General features: G+C 38.4%; 1 protein-coding gene and 1 long non-coding RNA gene across 4 annotated transcripts in view; one reads left to right on the forward strand and one right to left on the reverse strand.

The window, feature by feature from the left end:
• KMO (kynurenine 3-monooxygenase) overlaps window positions 1-8,763 on the reverse strand; it is a 53,785-nt gene extending 45,022 nt beyond the window's left edge. Inside the window, exon 1 of one of the 3 annotated variants that reach the window (XM_046678307.1) lies at window positions 8,326-8,758. In XM_046678307.1, the coding sequence (XP_046534263.1) occupies window positions 8,326-8,481 (156 nt within the window). In that variant the 5' untranslated portion in view covers window positions 8,482-8,758. Of the gene's footprint in view, window positions 1-8,325 lie in introns of all 3 variants that reach the window. The other 2 variants (XM_046678309.1, XM_046678306.1) reach the window with 2 other exon arrangements.
• LOC124248395 (uncharacterized) lies at window positions 5,230-14,160 on the forward strand. The gene is made up of 3 exons (XR_006891029.1): window positions 5,230-5,362; window positions 7,636-7,859; window positions 11,670-14,160. It is a non-coding gene; the product is annotated as an uncharacterized LOC124248395 (long non-coding RNA).
• The last annotated feature ends 2,249 nt before the right edge of the window (window positions 14,161-16,409 follow it).

Below are 16,409 nucleotides of genomic sequence, written 5' to 3' on the forward strand. Positions count from 1 at the left end.
TTCCTACTTTGTAACTATTACATCTGCTAGAATTGCATCCTTTATGCCAAATATTGTTTTATTATTTGATCCTTACCCTGACTCTCTGACCTGTATCATCTGAATTTGGCCTCTAAGAACAAGCAGTAGTCTTGATATTTCCTCCTTTGATGACGATGAGGTGAACACCTCATACACACTTTCACTTTCGTGGGGGCTCTTAGACAAGCTTGTTCATGACTTTTTCTCCAACCTAGATCCTTTTCCTGAGCACCAGCTCCGGCTACTGAACCTCTCTACCCCGGTGCCTTAGAGGCGTCGCCATCTCAGCATACCTCAGATTCAGCTGCTTCCCATCCCTGAACCTTCAGAATATTCTCTTCCTGCTGTATTCCGTATCTCAGGGAATGTCAACTCTGCCCGCTAGTTCACCCAACCAGGATACCTCGGAGAACATTTAAAGCCCTTTTCTACCTACCAATAAACATTTGTTTAGGCAAAAAGTCCCACTGATGGCTCCTTTTGAATCTCTCTCAAAATAGATCTCCTACCGGTACCCTCCCGGCTCCCTACACGGGGCGGGGCCCTCATTACCCTCAGCTGGGCCACTGAAAGTTTGCCTAGAACCCTCCGCCCCAGTCTCTACTCCTCACAGAGCTGGGTAGCCGCTAAACCAGAAATTGGATGATGCTTTTTCTGTCTTAAAATCCTTTCTTAGCTCCTCCTAAGTCTTCAGAAAAAGTTCCAAATTTTTGACATGACATAAAAGACTCTTACATGTGACTCCAGTTTCTCTCTAGCTTATTTTTTGCTATTCCCACGCACTATCTGTAAGAGGCATACCAAAGTTACTGTATATTTCCTGAAAATACCATGCATTTTTATACTTAGATGCTTTTGAATATAATGTTCCCTTTGCCCGAAACATTCTTTCCTGCTTTAAATGTCTGGAAAAAGCTTAGCCTTCCTTTAAGACTCATGTCTTCAGTGCACTTCTTCCTGGATACCTCTCCTCCTCTGAAAGGCTTATTCATCTTTTCTTCTACAATTCCACTGATGTCTATATGTATAAGTATTTTAACTGTCTCTCTCAATAAATTGAATTATTTATTTGCATTCCTTTCTGACTTCCTCATCAGACTGTGACTGCCCAGGGAATAATGATATTTATATAGCTTGTATTTTATCAATCTTTCTATTTCAGATACTTAGTAAGAGCTCCATGTTTTTTAATAAAAAATTAGAAAATACATGATAACGTGATAAAGAGGAAGGAAAAAAGTAATCTCTCACAATTTAACCAGCAGGGAGAACCAGTGTTAACATTTTCTATGCATATAAAACACATGGCATTTCTTTTGAAAACGTTAGCAGGCTGTGCATTTTATGATTTCCTTTAAAAAATGAATAGTATATTGTGAATATAATTCTATGTCAGAAAATATTTTAAATCAAAAGATTTAGTAATTGCATTACATTTTGTTGTCTGCAATGCTCTTATATTTGGACATTCAAATTATTTTAATTTTTTAGGATTATAAATTATATATTATCAAATTATATAATATAATTATCTATTATAATTATCTATTTATATTATAAATTAGATATTGTAAATTAAATATATATATTTTAGGATTATAAATTACATATATATTTATACACATATAAATTATATATTATGCCGTACACTCCTTTCTTTTGATTAAATCCCAGTAATGAAACACTCACCAAAGGGCAAGTTTTAGTAAAAGGAGCAAAACCTGCAGAAACTTCTGAGATCCCCACCCTCTTGTCTACCTGCCACCTTGGCCTTAGTGTCAGGACGAATGGGGTAAAATAAGAGGAGAGTGAGAAAGGAGACGGAAAAGAGAAAAGAGAAAGCAGAGTCTGAAACGACCTGGGGAGAGGATGGTGACAGCGTGGGGTGTAGGAGGAGGCGGCCTCTTCGCTGGTTTTGTTTTTGGAATAGCTGCAGAGTGCGTGAAAGAGACTGAGAGTGCGTGGGGCAAGATTATTTTCAGAAGGTTTCGTTGCAGGTTTTGAATACAGTTCAGATTTGGTGTTTTTGAGAAACCACATTGAAGATTCTAATTGGTTTTAATCTCTCTCGGGTAGAAGGACAATTGTTTCTCTAAAGTCGATGCCTAGCCGAGGCTGACTTCGACAGAGGAGAGCTGAAGCAGCTTTCTTCAATCTGCCCAGATTTTTAAGACTATTAATATATATATTTTCAAATTGGCTTCCGGAAAAAGGTACCAACTTAGATTATCATCAGCAGTGTAGGAGTGTGCTCTTTTCTCTTTGAGTGTACAGCTAGATAAACAGGTGGGTGGATGGATGTGTACGGACAAATAGAAAAACAGTTTGAGTATTTTGGGACAAATGAGAAGGAAAGAAAAACACAATCTTTGCAGGCAGTTCACAGAGCTTCGAGCTGTCTAAAGTTGCAGGCTCCATCCCAGATCCTGCTCCCCAGGTAGCAAATGAAGTCAGCTCTGAGGGATGAGTTCTCCGTGTCGTGTAGTGAGAGCAGGATTCATGAGGCTTTAGAAGTCCACCAGGGTAGCAAAAAAAGGTGTGAAATGTTAGTCAAGCATGATAGAAAAATATAGGTACAGAAGCGAGGCAGCTGAAAGAAAGCTTATTTGATGAGAAGAATTGGGGCACAAACAAACCGTAAAAGAGACTACGGAAAGCTAACACAGTGAGGTCACAACTTGCCCCCGGCCATTAAGCAAATTCAGGGTGACTTCTACAGCCACGATGAAATCACTCCACTTCTGTTTGTGGAAGGGACTAGATATTGGGGCAGAAATGAGGGGTTTTCATACATAAGTTTCAATAGCTGGGGAGTAGAAAACAACAGTGGAGTGAATAGAGTTTTGTTTAATTTAATAGTAATAAAATAAGAATAAAGGTAAGCAATAGTAAATAAGTCCTTTATGTGGTTTACTTATTAATATTTGCATAAAATGAAAAGCATACATTTGAACCAAGTTATATCTAGACCCTTGACTCAAGATTGTCAAACATTTGATTGTTTGTATGTGTCTAGGATATTGACTTTGGAGAAAGTGAAAATTCTGAGTGACATTTGATTTCTACTTTTATAAAGACTAGATTGAGAACAAAGTCAGAGATCTGCGAATGAGGAAGTGTGAAAAAGCAGCAGCAGAATTTCAGAGTTAAAAGACATAGCGACCTAGATTTAGCCCAAGATGAAGAAAGCGAGAGGCAGGGAGAGGAAGATTTCCTGAGCCTCTAGCTGATGGCAGACCCTCCGACGCGAGGGCTCCTCACCGTCTAGAGCTGACTCTGTGCCACTAAGCCGAGTGCAGTGAGTGGCGAAGTGCAAAGAGCCTAAGGAGACAGGGCAGGGACACCATCTAGGGCCACTTTGACATCAAGACCATTTCGAGCTTATAAATCCCTGGCAGAATCTAACATCACAGCTGTGAGATACAGGCTCACAAAGGCCAGGTCAAGCTGCTTCGAAGGCAGTTTCATCAGCAGAGGCCACTAACTTGACTTGAATACCAGGGGTAGGGCACCATTATGGACAGCAAGTCAGAAAACGCACGAGTCTCCTCACCCTGATGGTTTGCTAGCTTTTACTGTCTAAACACCTATTAATGGAGAATTTTGCTTGGTCAAACGTAGGGAGAATGGATCACAAAACACTGGTTAGTGGAGCTGCTTGTCAGCGGGGGAGACAGAAGAAACGCTTCGATGACACCCTAAATGCATCTTCAGGGCGTGTGCTAGATCAGAGCAGCAGCAGGAGGCAGCTAGGCCTGCAATCCTTCTTAATCGTTTCAGCCAGAGCTCTAGGCTTCAACCAAAAAATGGGGGCTTAAGTAGCTCTAACTGTCACGGAAAGAGTGCCCCTTGGCTCTGATCATTTCCGTCCTATTTGTAAACACTGAAAAGTCTTCAGAAGCAGAATTTCTGAATACCGAGGACCTGACTATGTCCTTAAGGATCCATGTACAGGTTAGACAGCCTTTCGTCTGACTTCTCTGGCTGGTCGCTTTGTAAAGAAAAGAAGCGTGTCATGTAACACAAAGGGAGGTGGCTTATGTTGGTGGCAGTTTTTTCCCCTAGGTTAACTTGTTAGAATTGGAAAGCTACGCCTGTAGAAACCCTTCCAGCCTGAAAAGTAAAGATCGTTTTTCAAATCCTGTTTCAAGTTAGTCCTTCAAAAGATTACATTCATTATGACACCATTCTAGTGAAAAACATCGTCTTTCTTTTAATTGTCTGTAACTTCTAAGAGCGTGATTCCATCAACTTTGTTTCTGAAAGCAAACTCAAGTACATAAACTGTTTTAGTGTGTTTGAGAGCAGAAGGCGCTGGGTAACCTTTATAAAAAAGAAGGGAGCAGGACCCAGAGATAAAACCATCTTTAGACTCATGAAGTTAAAAATCTTCTATGGGCAATAAACTATGCATGTCAACTTTAATAGGATGCAGCCTGTCATAAAGGCAAACAAAACTGTGTGGGCGTTTTCTGGGGGGATGGGTCTTCCCAGGCGGATCCTCCAGCTTCTAGGAGGGGATCCCAGTGGCGGGGGGGGGGGGGGGGGGGGGGGGGTGGTATCTGGGAATAGTGTTTCACACAAGAAGGAAATATTAAACTTAATACTGTGATTTTTCTAAATATTCAGATTAATGTTTCTGAAATACTGTTTGAACATCTTTTTCCACTTTTCAATAGTTAAACTTTCACCAGTTTATGATCATGGTTTACAGTTTCTTTCACCCTTGGTTTCTCAGTAAGAGTTCCTTGTTGATTCCTTCTCACCCCTTTGACTTGACACGTCTTTTTTTTTTTTTAAAGATTGGCACCTGAGCTAACCACTGTTGCCAATCTTCTTTTTTTTTTTCCTCCTTTTTCTCCCCAAATCCCCCCAGTACTTAGTTGTATATTTTAGTTGTGGGTCGTTCTAGTTGTGGCATGTGGGACACTGCCTCAGCGTGGCCTGATGAGCGGTGCCATGTGCGCACCCAGGATCCGAACCTGCGAAACCCTGGGCCGCTGAAGCGGAGCGTGCAAACTTAACCACTTGGCCATGAGGCCGGCCCCTGATGTGTCTTCAAAGAACAGAAATCAATTGGTTTAACACGGGATCAGCCAATCACAACATTAGAGCAAGGACACATTCTTAGCGTGACTTTTCCCTGGGCAGGGCTACCACTGGAAAGAAGGGAAGTTCACTGTATTCTTTGACTTCCGAGTAAAGGTTCTCAGTTCTGTTGCAGTTTTCTCCTAGGGGCCGAGAAGAGCCTTTAAGGTGTTGGCCAATGTACTGTCCAGGACCCAGCCCACAGGGAGGGAGAGAACGGGAAAGGAGATAAGAAACACAAGGAAGAAGATGGGTGAGGAAATAATGCTGTCCTTTATATGTTTAACTTAACCTTCTTCAATTGCTTTGTTTAATCCACGCTTTTTTTCTATAAAAGCCTCAATATTTAAGCTTTCATCTGTTAGGAAATTTCCTTCACCTTCATATCCTTAAGAAGAGTTTTTCCATTACTCTCATTTATTCATCTATCAAATACTAACTAAATAATAACATTAAGTAATGTTAGGCGTAGTTCCAACTGCTAGAATACATTGGTAAATATGAGTTTATATCCTGGTTGGATATAAAAAACCAAAAACTAATAAAGTGTGTAATTTCAGATACTCTTAGATAATATAAAAAACATAAAACAGGGAAAGGGTGAGGCCAGACAGGCTCAGTTCCCACAAGAGCCTTTTGCGAAGAGTTTGGAATTTATTTATTTTTATTTTTATTTATTTTTTTGAAAGGAAGCTTGGCCCTGAACCAACATCTGTTGCCAATCTTCCTCTTTTGGCTTGAGGAAGATTGTCCCTGAGCTAACACCTGTGCCAATCTTCCTCTATTTTATACGTGGCATGCCGCCACAGCATGGCTTGATGAGCAGTGTGTGTGGGTCTGCACCTGGGATCTGAACCTGTGCGCCCCAAGCTGCTGAAGTGGAGTGTGGACTTAACCACTATGCCACTGGACTGGGCCCTGGATTTTATTTTGTTTGCACGAGAAACCATTGGAAAGTTTTAAACAAAGAGTGATAATTATCAGAAGTATGTTTTAAAAGGATGATTCTGGCTGCTTTGTGGAGAATGGACTGTCCTTGGACAGGAGCAGAAGCTGGGAGCCCACTTAGGAGGTGGATGCAGGAGTATGAATGAGGGATGGTGGTGGCCTGGACACGATGCTAGCCATGGCCAGAATTGAAATCTATTTTGGATCTAGAGCCGCTAAGCTTTCTGGTGGAGTAAAAGAGGACTGGAGGTTTGCATGAAATGAAAGATGGAACCACACATGATGCCTAGGCACGGGCCTGAGCAATAAGGTGGAGAGCACTCCTAGGCAGAGGAATTTTAGTTGCTTCTTGATGCATGTGTATTGATTTATGTCTCCTATATTCCAGCAAATGTAAGTGTGCCCCGATAATGGAGTGGTTACGTGATAAAGAGTTAAGTGTTCTTCGGGGAGAAATCCGTGGATGACACCACATTTTTATGCCTTCCAAAATCATATATCCCATCACATATTTGTTATCTCCCCTTGGATTTCGAAGAGACATCACTGCTGTCACCCTAATCCAAGTCTCGGACAAACATAACAGCCTCCCAACTGGCCTATCCTGTCTTCTTACAGCTTCCCAGTCTTTCTCCACAGAGCAGCCTGAGGAATCTGTGGAAATCACAACTGACTTCCCTGCCTAAAATCCTCCAACAGCTTTCCATTGCGCTTAGAATAAAGTCCAGTCTTCTTGCCTGGCCCCTCAAGATCTTAGCAGATCTGGCTATCTCAGTCCCTCCAGCCTCATTCTGTCTGCCTTTCTGTCTGCGCCTTGAACGTGTCCAATTCTCTATCGCCTCAGGGTTTCTCTTCTTGCCGTTCCTTCTGCCTGAAATGCTCTCCGTAGCTCTTCACATAGCTGCTTCCTTCTCATTATTCAGGTCTCTGGTCATATGTCCCCTCCTCAGAGAGGCTGTCCCCAACGACACTCTAAACAGATACCCAGAAGACACTCTCTATAGCATTGCTCTGTTTGCATTTCTTTCCAGTACTTATCACTCACCAAAACGACTTGTTTTCTTCTCCATTGCCTTTCTCCTCCTTCTGCTTACCACTGTATCCCTAATACCCCAAACAATGTTGAGACATAGCAGGCACTCAATAAGATTTTGTTGAATACGTGAATTCCCATTTTATGCAAAATTTTTATAGGCAAGAATTGGACTTAAGCCCGGGATGAAAAAATGACAACATATGTCACATAGATTGACCAATAAAGCATGTGGTAACATTCCTCTGCATTTTGAAATTTAGCACCAGAAGTATTAGAGGAACTGTCGTAGCACTTTGGGGAAAAGACAGTAAAGAAGGCAGAACAAAAGACAAAGTTAGTATATACTATATAACGATATGTGTGATATAAAATACACCTATCTATATACAGCCTATGACAGTGGCCCATATCAGGGCCTCAGTGAAGTTTTGTTGAGTAAACGAACGAATGACTATGAGCTAAAAGCCTGCAAATGACTAGAACAAAGGTGAAAACAAAATGATTAAACTTTAACTAATGGGGATTTTTATCTTTTGAAATAGGAATTTTGTTGAGTGGGGAAAAAAGACCATTGACTTGAAGGAGCCCAGCGTTGAACAGAACCAGCTTTGGTGGGATAGCAATGGAAGCAAGGAGAAACCGCCTCGCACATCCTGCTGGGTGTGGGGCGAGTCCTGGCCTGCCCGCCTCACCCGCTCAGGGAGAGCCCAGCACTTCAATCTTAGGTGTTTCATCGGTCAGCCAAATAAGTCAGGCGACAGACAAGGTATTATTCCCAAACATTTAAATAACTAGTGAACATCAACATGACAATTTTGCATTAGTTTCATGTTTCTTGATCCTTTTATCCTTATTAGACAGTATCAACTGAGTTATCAACCAAACTGGGGCAAACGTTTTGATTAAAATGACTATTTAGAATAACATGCTTCTAAAAACACAGCCAATTTGGAGATAAATCAAACTCAATGGTCTTTCTCTTCTGTTTTTAAGAAATGCTAAACCAGAATGACGAGGGAAAACAGACACCTTTGTATTTAATGGAAATAAAATACCTTTCCTAGAAAAGAGGAAGTTAAAACTAATACCACACTTAGAACAGGTATACTTAAATATCAGAAAAGTTTTCACAAGAAAATGAACAATCCGTCCAAGTGATTAATAAGAATTATTAAGAGTAATGGTAATTAATATAATACCAGCAGGAATAATATATCCAGATAGATTCTTACCAAGCCACCACCAATGACTGCTATCTTTTTCCTTTGACTGTCAGATGAATCCATAATTGCCGACGGGTTTTCTCTAATTGTTGTGGCTTCCGTCCCTGAGAAAGCTGTGTCTTCCCCGCCCTGAACTCCGTCTTTATACCTCCCGAAGCCCTGCATTGCGAGTCAGCAGCAGTGTTTGTCACGGCCAATTTCCCTCTGACTGAGGGGATAGTGTTTAACCCATTGGTAGCCCAAAGTACAATCAGCTCAGCTTTATGAAAGAAGGGAATTCGTTGCAATAACCAAATTTTGAAAAACCCAGCTGAGTGAAGACACTCACTCTCTAATGTGTAAGACACCAAACTTTTTAAAGCCCAGTCTGGCGACTTCTTTTTCTACAGTATGTATTCTTAGTTTCATTTTCATTCATGATTAACCATCAATGAAACCTCCCCTGTCTGAAGTCCCAAAAGGTCTTCTGCTTCTCTTAGAGAGTAAGACGGCTCAGTTTCACAGCTGATCCCTGGTTTATGCTTGTGATTAAGACCAGTCAGGAGTTTTGCCTCACGAGTCCTGATAGATGGTCTCTAACAGACTACTTGGGAAAATTTTTTGCCTGGTCTTAATGTTCTCCTGAACGAGATTTTGAATTGTGTAACTGACCACCTTCCTTCTTGTTGTTTTTGCATTGGCTGCTGAAAACCTTAGAATCTAATTTGTGTGTTACCGTTAGGGAGGAGTGTTAATACTATGCTTCTTATAAACTCACCCTTGGATTCATATGATCTCTCCACTTCTTCGTCTTCTTTTGCCCCATTTTAAATGTCTATTATTTATTTCTGGTGGGTATTGGTGAATGGAAATTTCTTTTCTGGAACATGATGTGGTGTAAAATAAAGTAAGAACGTAAATGATGACCTTCTTCACTTCCAGGGAGAATTCAGAGCAGTTTTTCCCTGGTAACGAGCTAGAGTTAAACGTCACTCAGTAGTGACCCCTTGTGGATAAATATGGTTAGAGTTGCTGGAAAACTTTTCTATTATTAGGTATTTTTATTTATTTATTTTGAATACACTCACATGGTATGAAATTCAAAAGACATAAAAAGGTACACAGTGAATAGTCATTCTTCTTCTAACCCTGTCCCTTGGCCACCTATTTCTCCTGCCCAGACGCAACCAGTGTTTTGGTGTCTGGGTTACCCTATTCTTCAAGTGTCAATCTCTTTCTCTCGCTCACCCTCCCTCGCTTCCTTTCCATAAATAGTAGCAAATTTTCCACACTTTTCCAGACACTGTTATTTCATTTTACAACTTATAGCTCTAGAATTCTTCAATAGCAATATATGAAGAGCTCTCATTTGTTTTTTAAAATTATAGACTATAACATCTCCAAAAATAAAATAATAAAATGCAAGTGTACAGTCCAATAACGTACTGTAAAACAAGCCTCCATGTAACCACCACTCAGGCCCAGAAAAAGAAGATTGCCAGAATCCCAGAAGCCTACCCATGTCCCTTGCCTGTTACCTCTCCTTTGTAGAAGTAACCGTCATCCTGACCTTATCACTTCCTTGCTTTTATTTATAATTTTACTGCCATACATGCATCCGTAAAATTATTTAGTTTTGCCTCTTTTTGAACTTTCACTGTAAATGAATTCATATTTTTTTTTCTTTGCAACTTGCTTCTTGTTCTCAACGTCATGCCTCTTAATATCCATCTGTGTTGTTGCAGGTAGATCTGGTTCACTCATTTCCATTGTTGTGTATTATTTATCCGTTCCATTGTTGAAGCACATTTGGGTGCTTCCAATTTTTTAATATTGTGAATAATGCTGCTGCCATGAACAATCTTGTGTATCCAATGTGCACAGATGTATGAGTATCTCTAGGATTTCCATGCCGTCTATGAATATTTTTAACATTCCTAAATAAATCAAAGTTATATTTCAAAGTATTGTACTTTTACTTGACATAGTGTATAGAAGTTTCTCTTCTGCCACATCCTCATTAACATGTGCATTGTTGGAATTTCTAGATTTTGCAGGTCTGAGGGGTGTGTACTATATCTTATTGTCATTTTAAGCATTCTTTGATCATTAATGAAGTTAAGCCCCTCTTCACCTGTTCATTGACAATTTGCTTTTCTTTCGTGTAGTGCTTATTTTCCTTTTGGATAGTCTTTTTTTTTCAACTGACAATGGATATGAGTTTTGTTCTTTATGTATGTTGCAAATAACTTCTGCCATGCTTGGCTTGCATTTTTGTTTTCTTAGTGGTGTCTTTTGATGAACAGATATTCTTAATTTTAACATATTCAAATTTATCAACCTTTCCTTGGTGATAGGCGCTTTTCATGTCATGTTTTATACATTTTTTTCATAGTCGTGAAGTCATGAAGATGTTCTCTATGTTGTCTTCTAAAAGATTTATAATTCACTTTTCACTTTTAGGTCTATAATGAACATAGAGTTAATTTTTATGCAAGTTGTGGTATAGGAGCCCAAAGGAAATTTCATTTTGTTTTTCAAATGAATACCCAATTTTCCCCAGTATTACGAAGCAAAAAGACTTTCCTTTTCCCACTTACTGCCTTTGTCTCGGGTCCAGTGTTCAGATATGTGGGGGTCTGGTTCTATGTTTCTATTCTATCTCATTCCATCTATTCCTCACTTGCCTATACCAGTGCCAATTCCATAGACAAGAACCATAACTTTAAAAGAAAACTCAATATCTTGAGTAATTCCGCTTGCTTTGTCCTTCTTCAATAGTTATCTTGACTATTCTTAGTTCTTCGCATTTCCATCCAAGTTTTAGAATGAGGTTGTTAATTCTGCCAAGAAAAACCCCCAAAACCTTGTTGGGTCTTTTTGTTGAGATTGCTTTGAAAGCATGACATATTTAGAATGTTGAGTTTTTCCATCATAGATGTGGTTTCTCTCCCCACTTGTTTAGGTCTTGTCCAAGGTTCCTCAAAGTTTTATATTTTCCCTTCTTGAAGTCTGCCCCTCTTTTGTTGGATTTAATTCTAGGTAATTAATATTTTTTATTTTAATGCAAATGATATCTTTAATTTTATTGTCTGCTGTTGATGGTATGTAGAAATATAACTAATTTTTGTTTGTTGAGTTTGTATCCAGCAATGTTGTAAAACGGTCATTAATTCTAATAATTTGTCTGTAGATTCTTTTGGGTTTTTCACCACAACCATGATGATAGCTTCTTTCTTTCTTTCCTGTTGATTGACTGAATGATTGCCTTACTGTGCTGGCTAGCACCTCCAGTAGGGTGTGGAATGGAAATATATTTCTTAAGTTTCAAATAGATGCAACTTCCTATTTCTCTTATTGGTATTGATTTCTAGAAAAATTTTGTTGTGGTCAGAGAATATGCTCTATGGATCTTCAAACATTTGAAATTGGCTGAGACTTGCTTTATGGCCAGCAAAAGGTAAATTTGTGTAAATGCTTTGCATGTGCCTGAAAAAAAGGTGTATTTGCAGCTATTGTGTGCATTTTCCCATATATATCCATTAGGTCAAATATCTTAATCATGTGTTCCAAACGTTTGCATTCTTACTGACTTTCAGTCTGCTTGTTTATCAATTACCGAAAGAAGAGTGTTTCAAAATCTCACACTGTGATTGGTATTTGTCTGTTTCGTCAGAGTTTGTCTCCATATGGAGCAATCCACATTTAAATTGGCCACAGTTATGGTGAAATAAAGCTCATGATTATGAAGCAACTTTATTTCAAAAAACAATTTTTGCCTTAAAGTTTGTCTGGTATTAATATTTGCTTTCTATATTTGGTTAGCATTTACATACTATATCTTTTCCAACCTTTTGATTTCAACTGTCTCGTACTTTCATGTTCTAAATGTGGCCTTTGTAAATAACATTTAGTTGAATCTACAATCGAAAATCTATCGAATCTACAATCTTTATCTTTCAACTTGAGTCTTTGGTGTACAGCTCTCTACTTAATAGCTGGAAACTTACCCTTTCTCTTCTACTCAAAGAAGCACATCTGATTGTATATTATTATCTGAGTAACATTGCATCTAATTTAATTATTTAAAAAATAATTTTAAAATATTGATACTTTAACTCTTATGTATGACATTGTTGACCCACCTCACAAATGATGTAGTTAAAATAATGTTTTATGACATTGACATTGACTATGAGGATGCTGATAACTGCTGTTCTATGATATTTCTAGATTTATGAGGTGAGTCAAATAACTTTCTAGTTATACGCCAAAAAAACATGTATCAAGCAAGTAGATGAGATAAAAGAGATTAATAATGGTCATGTGGTTCTATGCAGCCTGTAAACAATGTGCCGACAGACTGGTAAGTACTGATTATTATTACTTTGGTAGTAAGTTCCAGCTCTTTTCTCAGTTCACTCTTAGTAGAATAGATAAAATTATTTTATACTATTATCTCCTGGGAATTTCCCCACTCCCTGTAACAGGGAGAGTAAGTATTCACGACTGTTTCTTAAGTGACAATTTTCAAGTCTCATCTTGCCTTTTTTTTGGATAATCAAAATCTAAATGAAACTCAAATTTATAAACAGCTACATTTTATAACAACACCTGAATGATGTGGATTTGATGTTCTTTGGGTTATAAGAGGAAGGAAGAGAGAATTAACTTTTCGTGTGAGGTTGGGCAGGAGAAGACAGATCTGGGTAGAATGACATAATTGATGACTTTCAGAAATTGAAGGACAGCATGAGGGCCCTGGGTGCCTGCTAAGAGAAAGGCCATCAAAAGCTTGAACAAAGTTTAATGACTAAAATGTAGTTTTAACTACAATTTGGACCAAGGCTACTTATCCCTCTGTTCTTCCTAAAGTCAAGTAGAAAGAATTATCTTGGAGGGGCATCAGGAAAATTCAAGATCACATCTTCTTTCCCTGGAGGACTTCTATGCGGGAGAGAAGAAGTTATTAAATTGGTTTTCCCCCATCCTCTGAGCCTGAAGAACTTGAGGCTGTGGGACAAGTTAGGGATCTTTGGGGTAACTTGTATCAGTTCATGCTCACTGGGATGCAGTTCTTTGTTAATCCCCAAAACAGGCCCTTTTCCAACAGAATGACTCCAAGAGGAGCATACTTTATAGTATGATTTATTTTACAGAAGAACCTGAATATTTCTACTTTTCTCTACCTATGTTTATAAATTTGACAAATCAGCATTATTGGGAGTAATAAAAGTTTATAAAAAATTAAAATTTAGTGGAAATTAATACAATATTTGCTCTGTTTTCATAATTCTCATACTGTTGAAGTTGATAGACTATTGTCTCACAATTAAAATTTAGTGGAAATTAATACAATATTTGCTCTGTTGTTTTCATAATTCTCATACTGTTGAAGTTGACAGACTATTGTCTCACTTTTTTCGAGGAATCAGCTTGCTCAGTAATTGTTTACTCATTTCACCAGGCCCTTTGCATGTGCAGTACCATGCCTGGAATGCTGTCCTCTTAGCTTTGCATGGCTGGCTTTCAGCTCAAATACAATATCCTGAGTTTGATCACTCTTTCTAAAAGACGTACTCACTCCATCATTCTCTAACGTCTTCCTGTTTATTTCTTTTATTGCATTTACTATTATATGAAACCTGGTTTATTTATCTACTTAATTGATTAGCAAATAAATATTAGTGAAAGTGAAGAGGGAGGAAAGTAGATGGATTCAAGATATAATTTTGAGGTAAAATAGCCAGGATTTTTTGGTAAATTGAACATAGTGTATGCATATTGACAAATAAAAATGGCAAGCAATAGGATATATTGGAGTATATGAGGAAGCCATTTGGTATAAACCTAATTTGGCCTGACTTCTTTTTTTCCTCCAAAAGGGCCTGACTGTGGCTATTGAGCACACATTGCATGTCTGCTTAGACATTTCCTATGGCCAGAACAAAGGCCCTTGAGATAAAGGTGCAACTTCCCCCTACATTAGCATTTTTCCTTAGGCTAGGAACTGATTGCTGCACTCACCTTTGACCACCCAGCTCACCTGTGAACACTCAGCTGGAGACAGCAGACTGCCACCTGCTGTGTTCACTGAGACAGAAGACCTACCTGCTGTTTCCATCAATCGCTGTGCCGACAGAGCAGTCTCACAACTGTTGTAAAAGGGACATTTCAATCCTATGTGAAACATCCTCTCTGGGGGTATATAACCAGTCTGTGCACCCCACTTCTTTGGTGCCCTTTCTTCCTTCGGCAAGAAAGGCCCCGGGTTATAATCCTCAGATTTAAGCTCAGAATAAACTCACCCAAATTTTCATTTATAGATTGGTTATGGATTATTTTCGTTGACAATATGTTGGGGAACAGGGGCAGAGTTCTGGAATCAAGGACGACTTTCAGGTTTCCAGCTTGAATAACTGGCTGTACCATTTACTGAGTGTAAAAGAATGGGGGGCGGGATTTAGACTTACCCTCTGGGGTATATTAAGTTTGAGATGTGAGTATTCAGTTAGATAACTAAATGGAGATATTAAGTATATGGTTGCATATACGAATCTGGAACACAGCGGAGGAGTCAAGGCCAGAAAAATAAGTTTAGAGTCACCAGTACATCAGCATAAAGATGGTGTTGGAAGCTATATGAATGGGTAACTTACCTAGTGAAAGAGGACTGATTGAGAAAATGGTTAGGAAAGAGAAGAGCATGTGTATTTCAATACCATAAAATTATTTAAATGCACAAAGCAACGGTACATATTTTATAAGAATACATATGAACAAAATAATACAAAATAAACACATTATAACAGTTTCCTAGGGGTCTGAAAGGAGAAAAAGGTTTTCTTGGAGAATGAAGAGAGACTTGGTTAGCTTTCTTTTTGTTAATTTTAGTTTTTTTTTGAAGTTATTGTACATGCACATAGTTTTAAGAATCAAAAAGTTCTATAAGACATTCAACATAAACAATAATTGTCTGTCTCCTTCTCTGCCATTTGTCCCTGCCCAGAACCATCACTTGCAACTCCAAGGGATGTATGCCCATGATCTCTAAATAACATGCCAATATTATTACTTCTTTTGTGTGTGATGTTATGTCATGACTTCCCACCACTGAAGATGAGGATTAATGTTTTTTCATCTCCCCATTCTTTTAGTATCATTACATCACAATTTTGCTTAGATCAAAATTCAATATTTGATTTATTATAACTGTGGCCATTCAAATTTACTAATGATTCTTTTTCCTGCAAAATACAAGTATTTTTATTTTTCAATTTAATAACTGTCATTTTTTTCCATTGTGGAATTTTCTAAGACATCAAAAATTCAATCTGCTCTCTCCCAATCATCTAAATCTCTTATGAATACATTCAAGGATTTAGAAATTTTATATTGTTGAATATAGCTCCTAGAAGCTCTGATTGGCTTCACTCTGGGATAGTTGCTGTCTAAGTACAAGCTGTCATACCCTCATCTGGGGAATTTTCAACGTCTAGCACCTGTTGTTGGAGACCCCATTTTCTGAAGCTCACTTCTTCCTCTGTTTTGGTTTACTCCCTAGTTTTGATGCAGTACTTTCTCTAGGGGTTTTTTGAAAGAGGGTAGATGGGAAGTAAGTTTTTCAAGATCTTGCCCATGTGAAAATATTTTTATTGTATCTTCACACTTGATTTGACTGGGTGTCAGTCAATATATATTCTACATAAATTCAATATATATTCTGTATAGATATAGAATATTAAATAATACATATAGATATATTACATAGTAAATATAATGTAGTATAATAAATATGGAATAAGTTGGAAATAATTTTCCTTGGGCAATTTGAAGACATCAGTCAATTGTCCTCTAGCTTCCAGTGTTGCTGTTGAGAAGTCATAAAAATTCCCAATCTTTTGTTTGTGACTGATTTTTTTCTGGAAGCTCTTCCCTTTGATCCTAGAGTTCTAACATTTCTTGATGACATGACTTGTGCTGGCCTCTGTTGCCCATTTTTCTGGCCCACTTTGTGGGCTTTGTTAGATTAATTAAACAAGGAGGCCATCAGGCTGAGGCTCTAAAGCTTTCCTGGTCTAGTAAGCAAATCAATACCTAAGCTGTCAATGCCT

The sequence above is a fragment of the Equus quagga genome, chromosome 12 (assembly GCF_021613505.1).
Source record: "Equus quagga isolate Etosha38 chromosome 12, UCLA_HA_Equagga_1.0, whole genome shotgun sequence".
Taxonomy (NCBI): domain Eukaryota; kingdom Metazoa; phylum Chordata; class Mammalia; order Perissodactyla; family Equidae; genus Equus; species Equus quagga.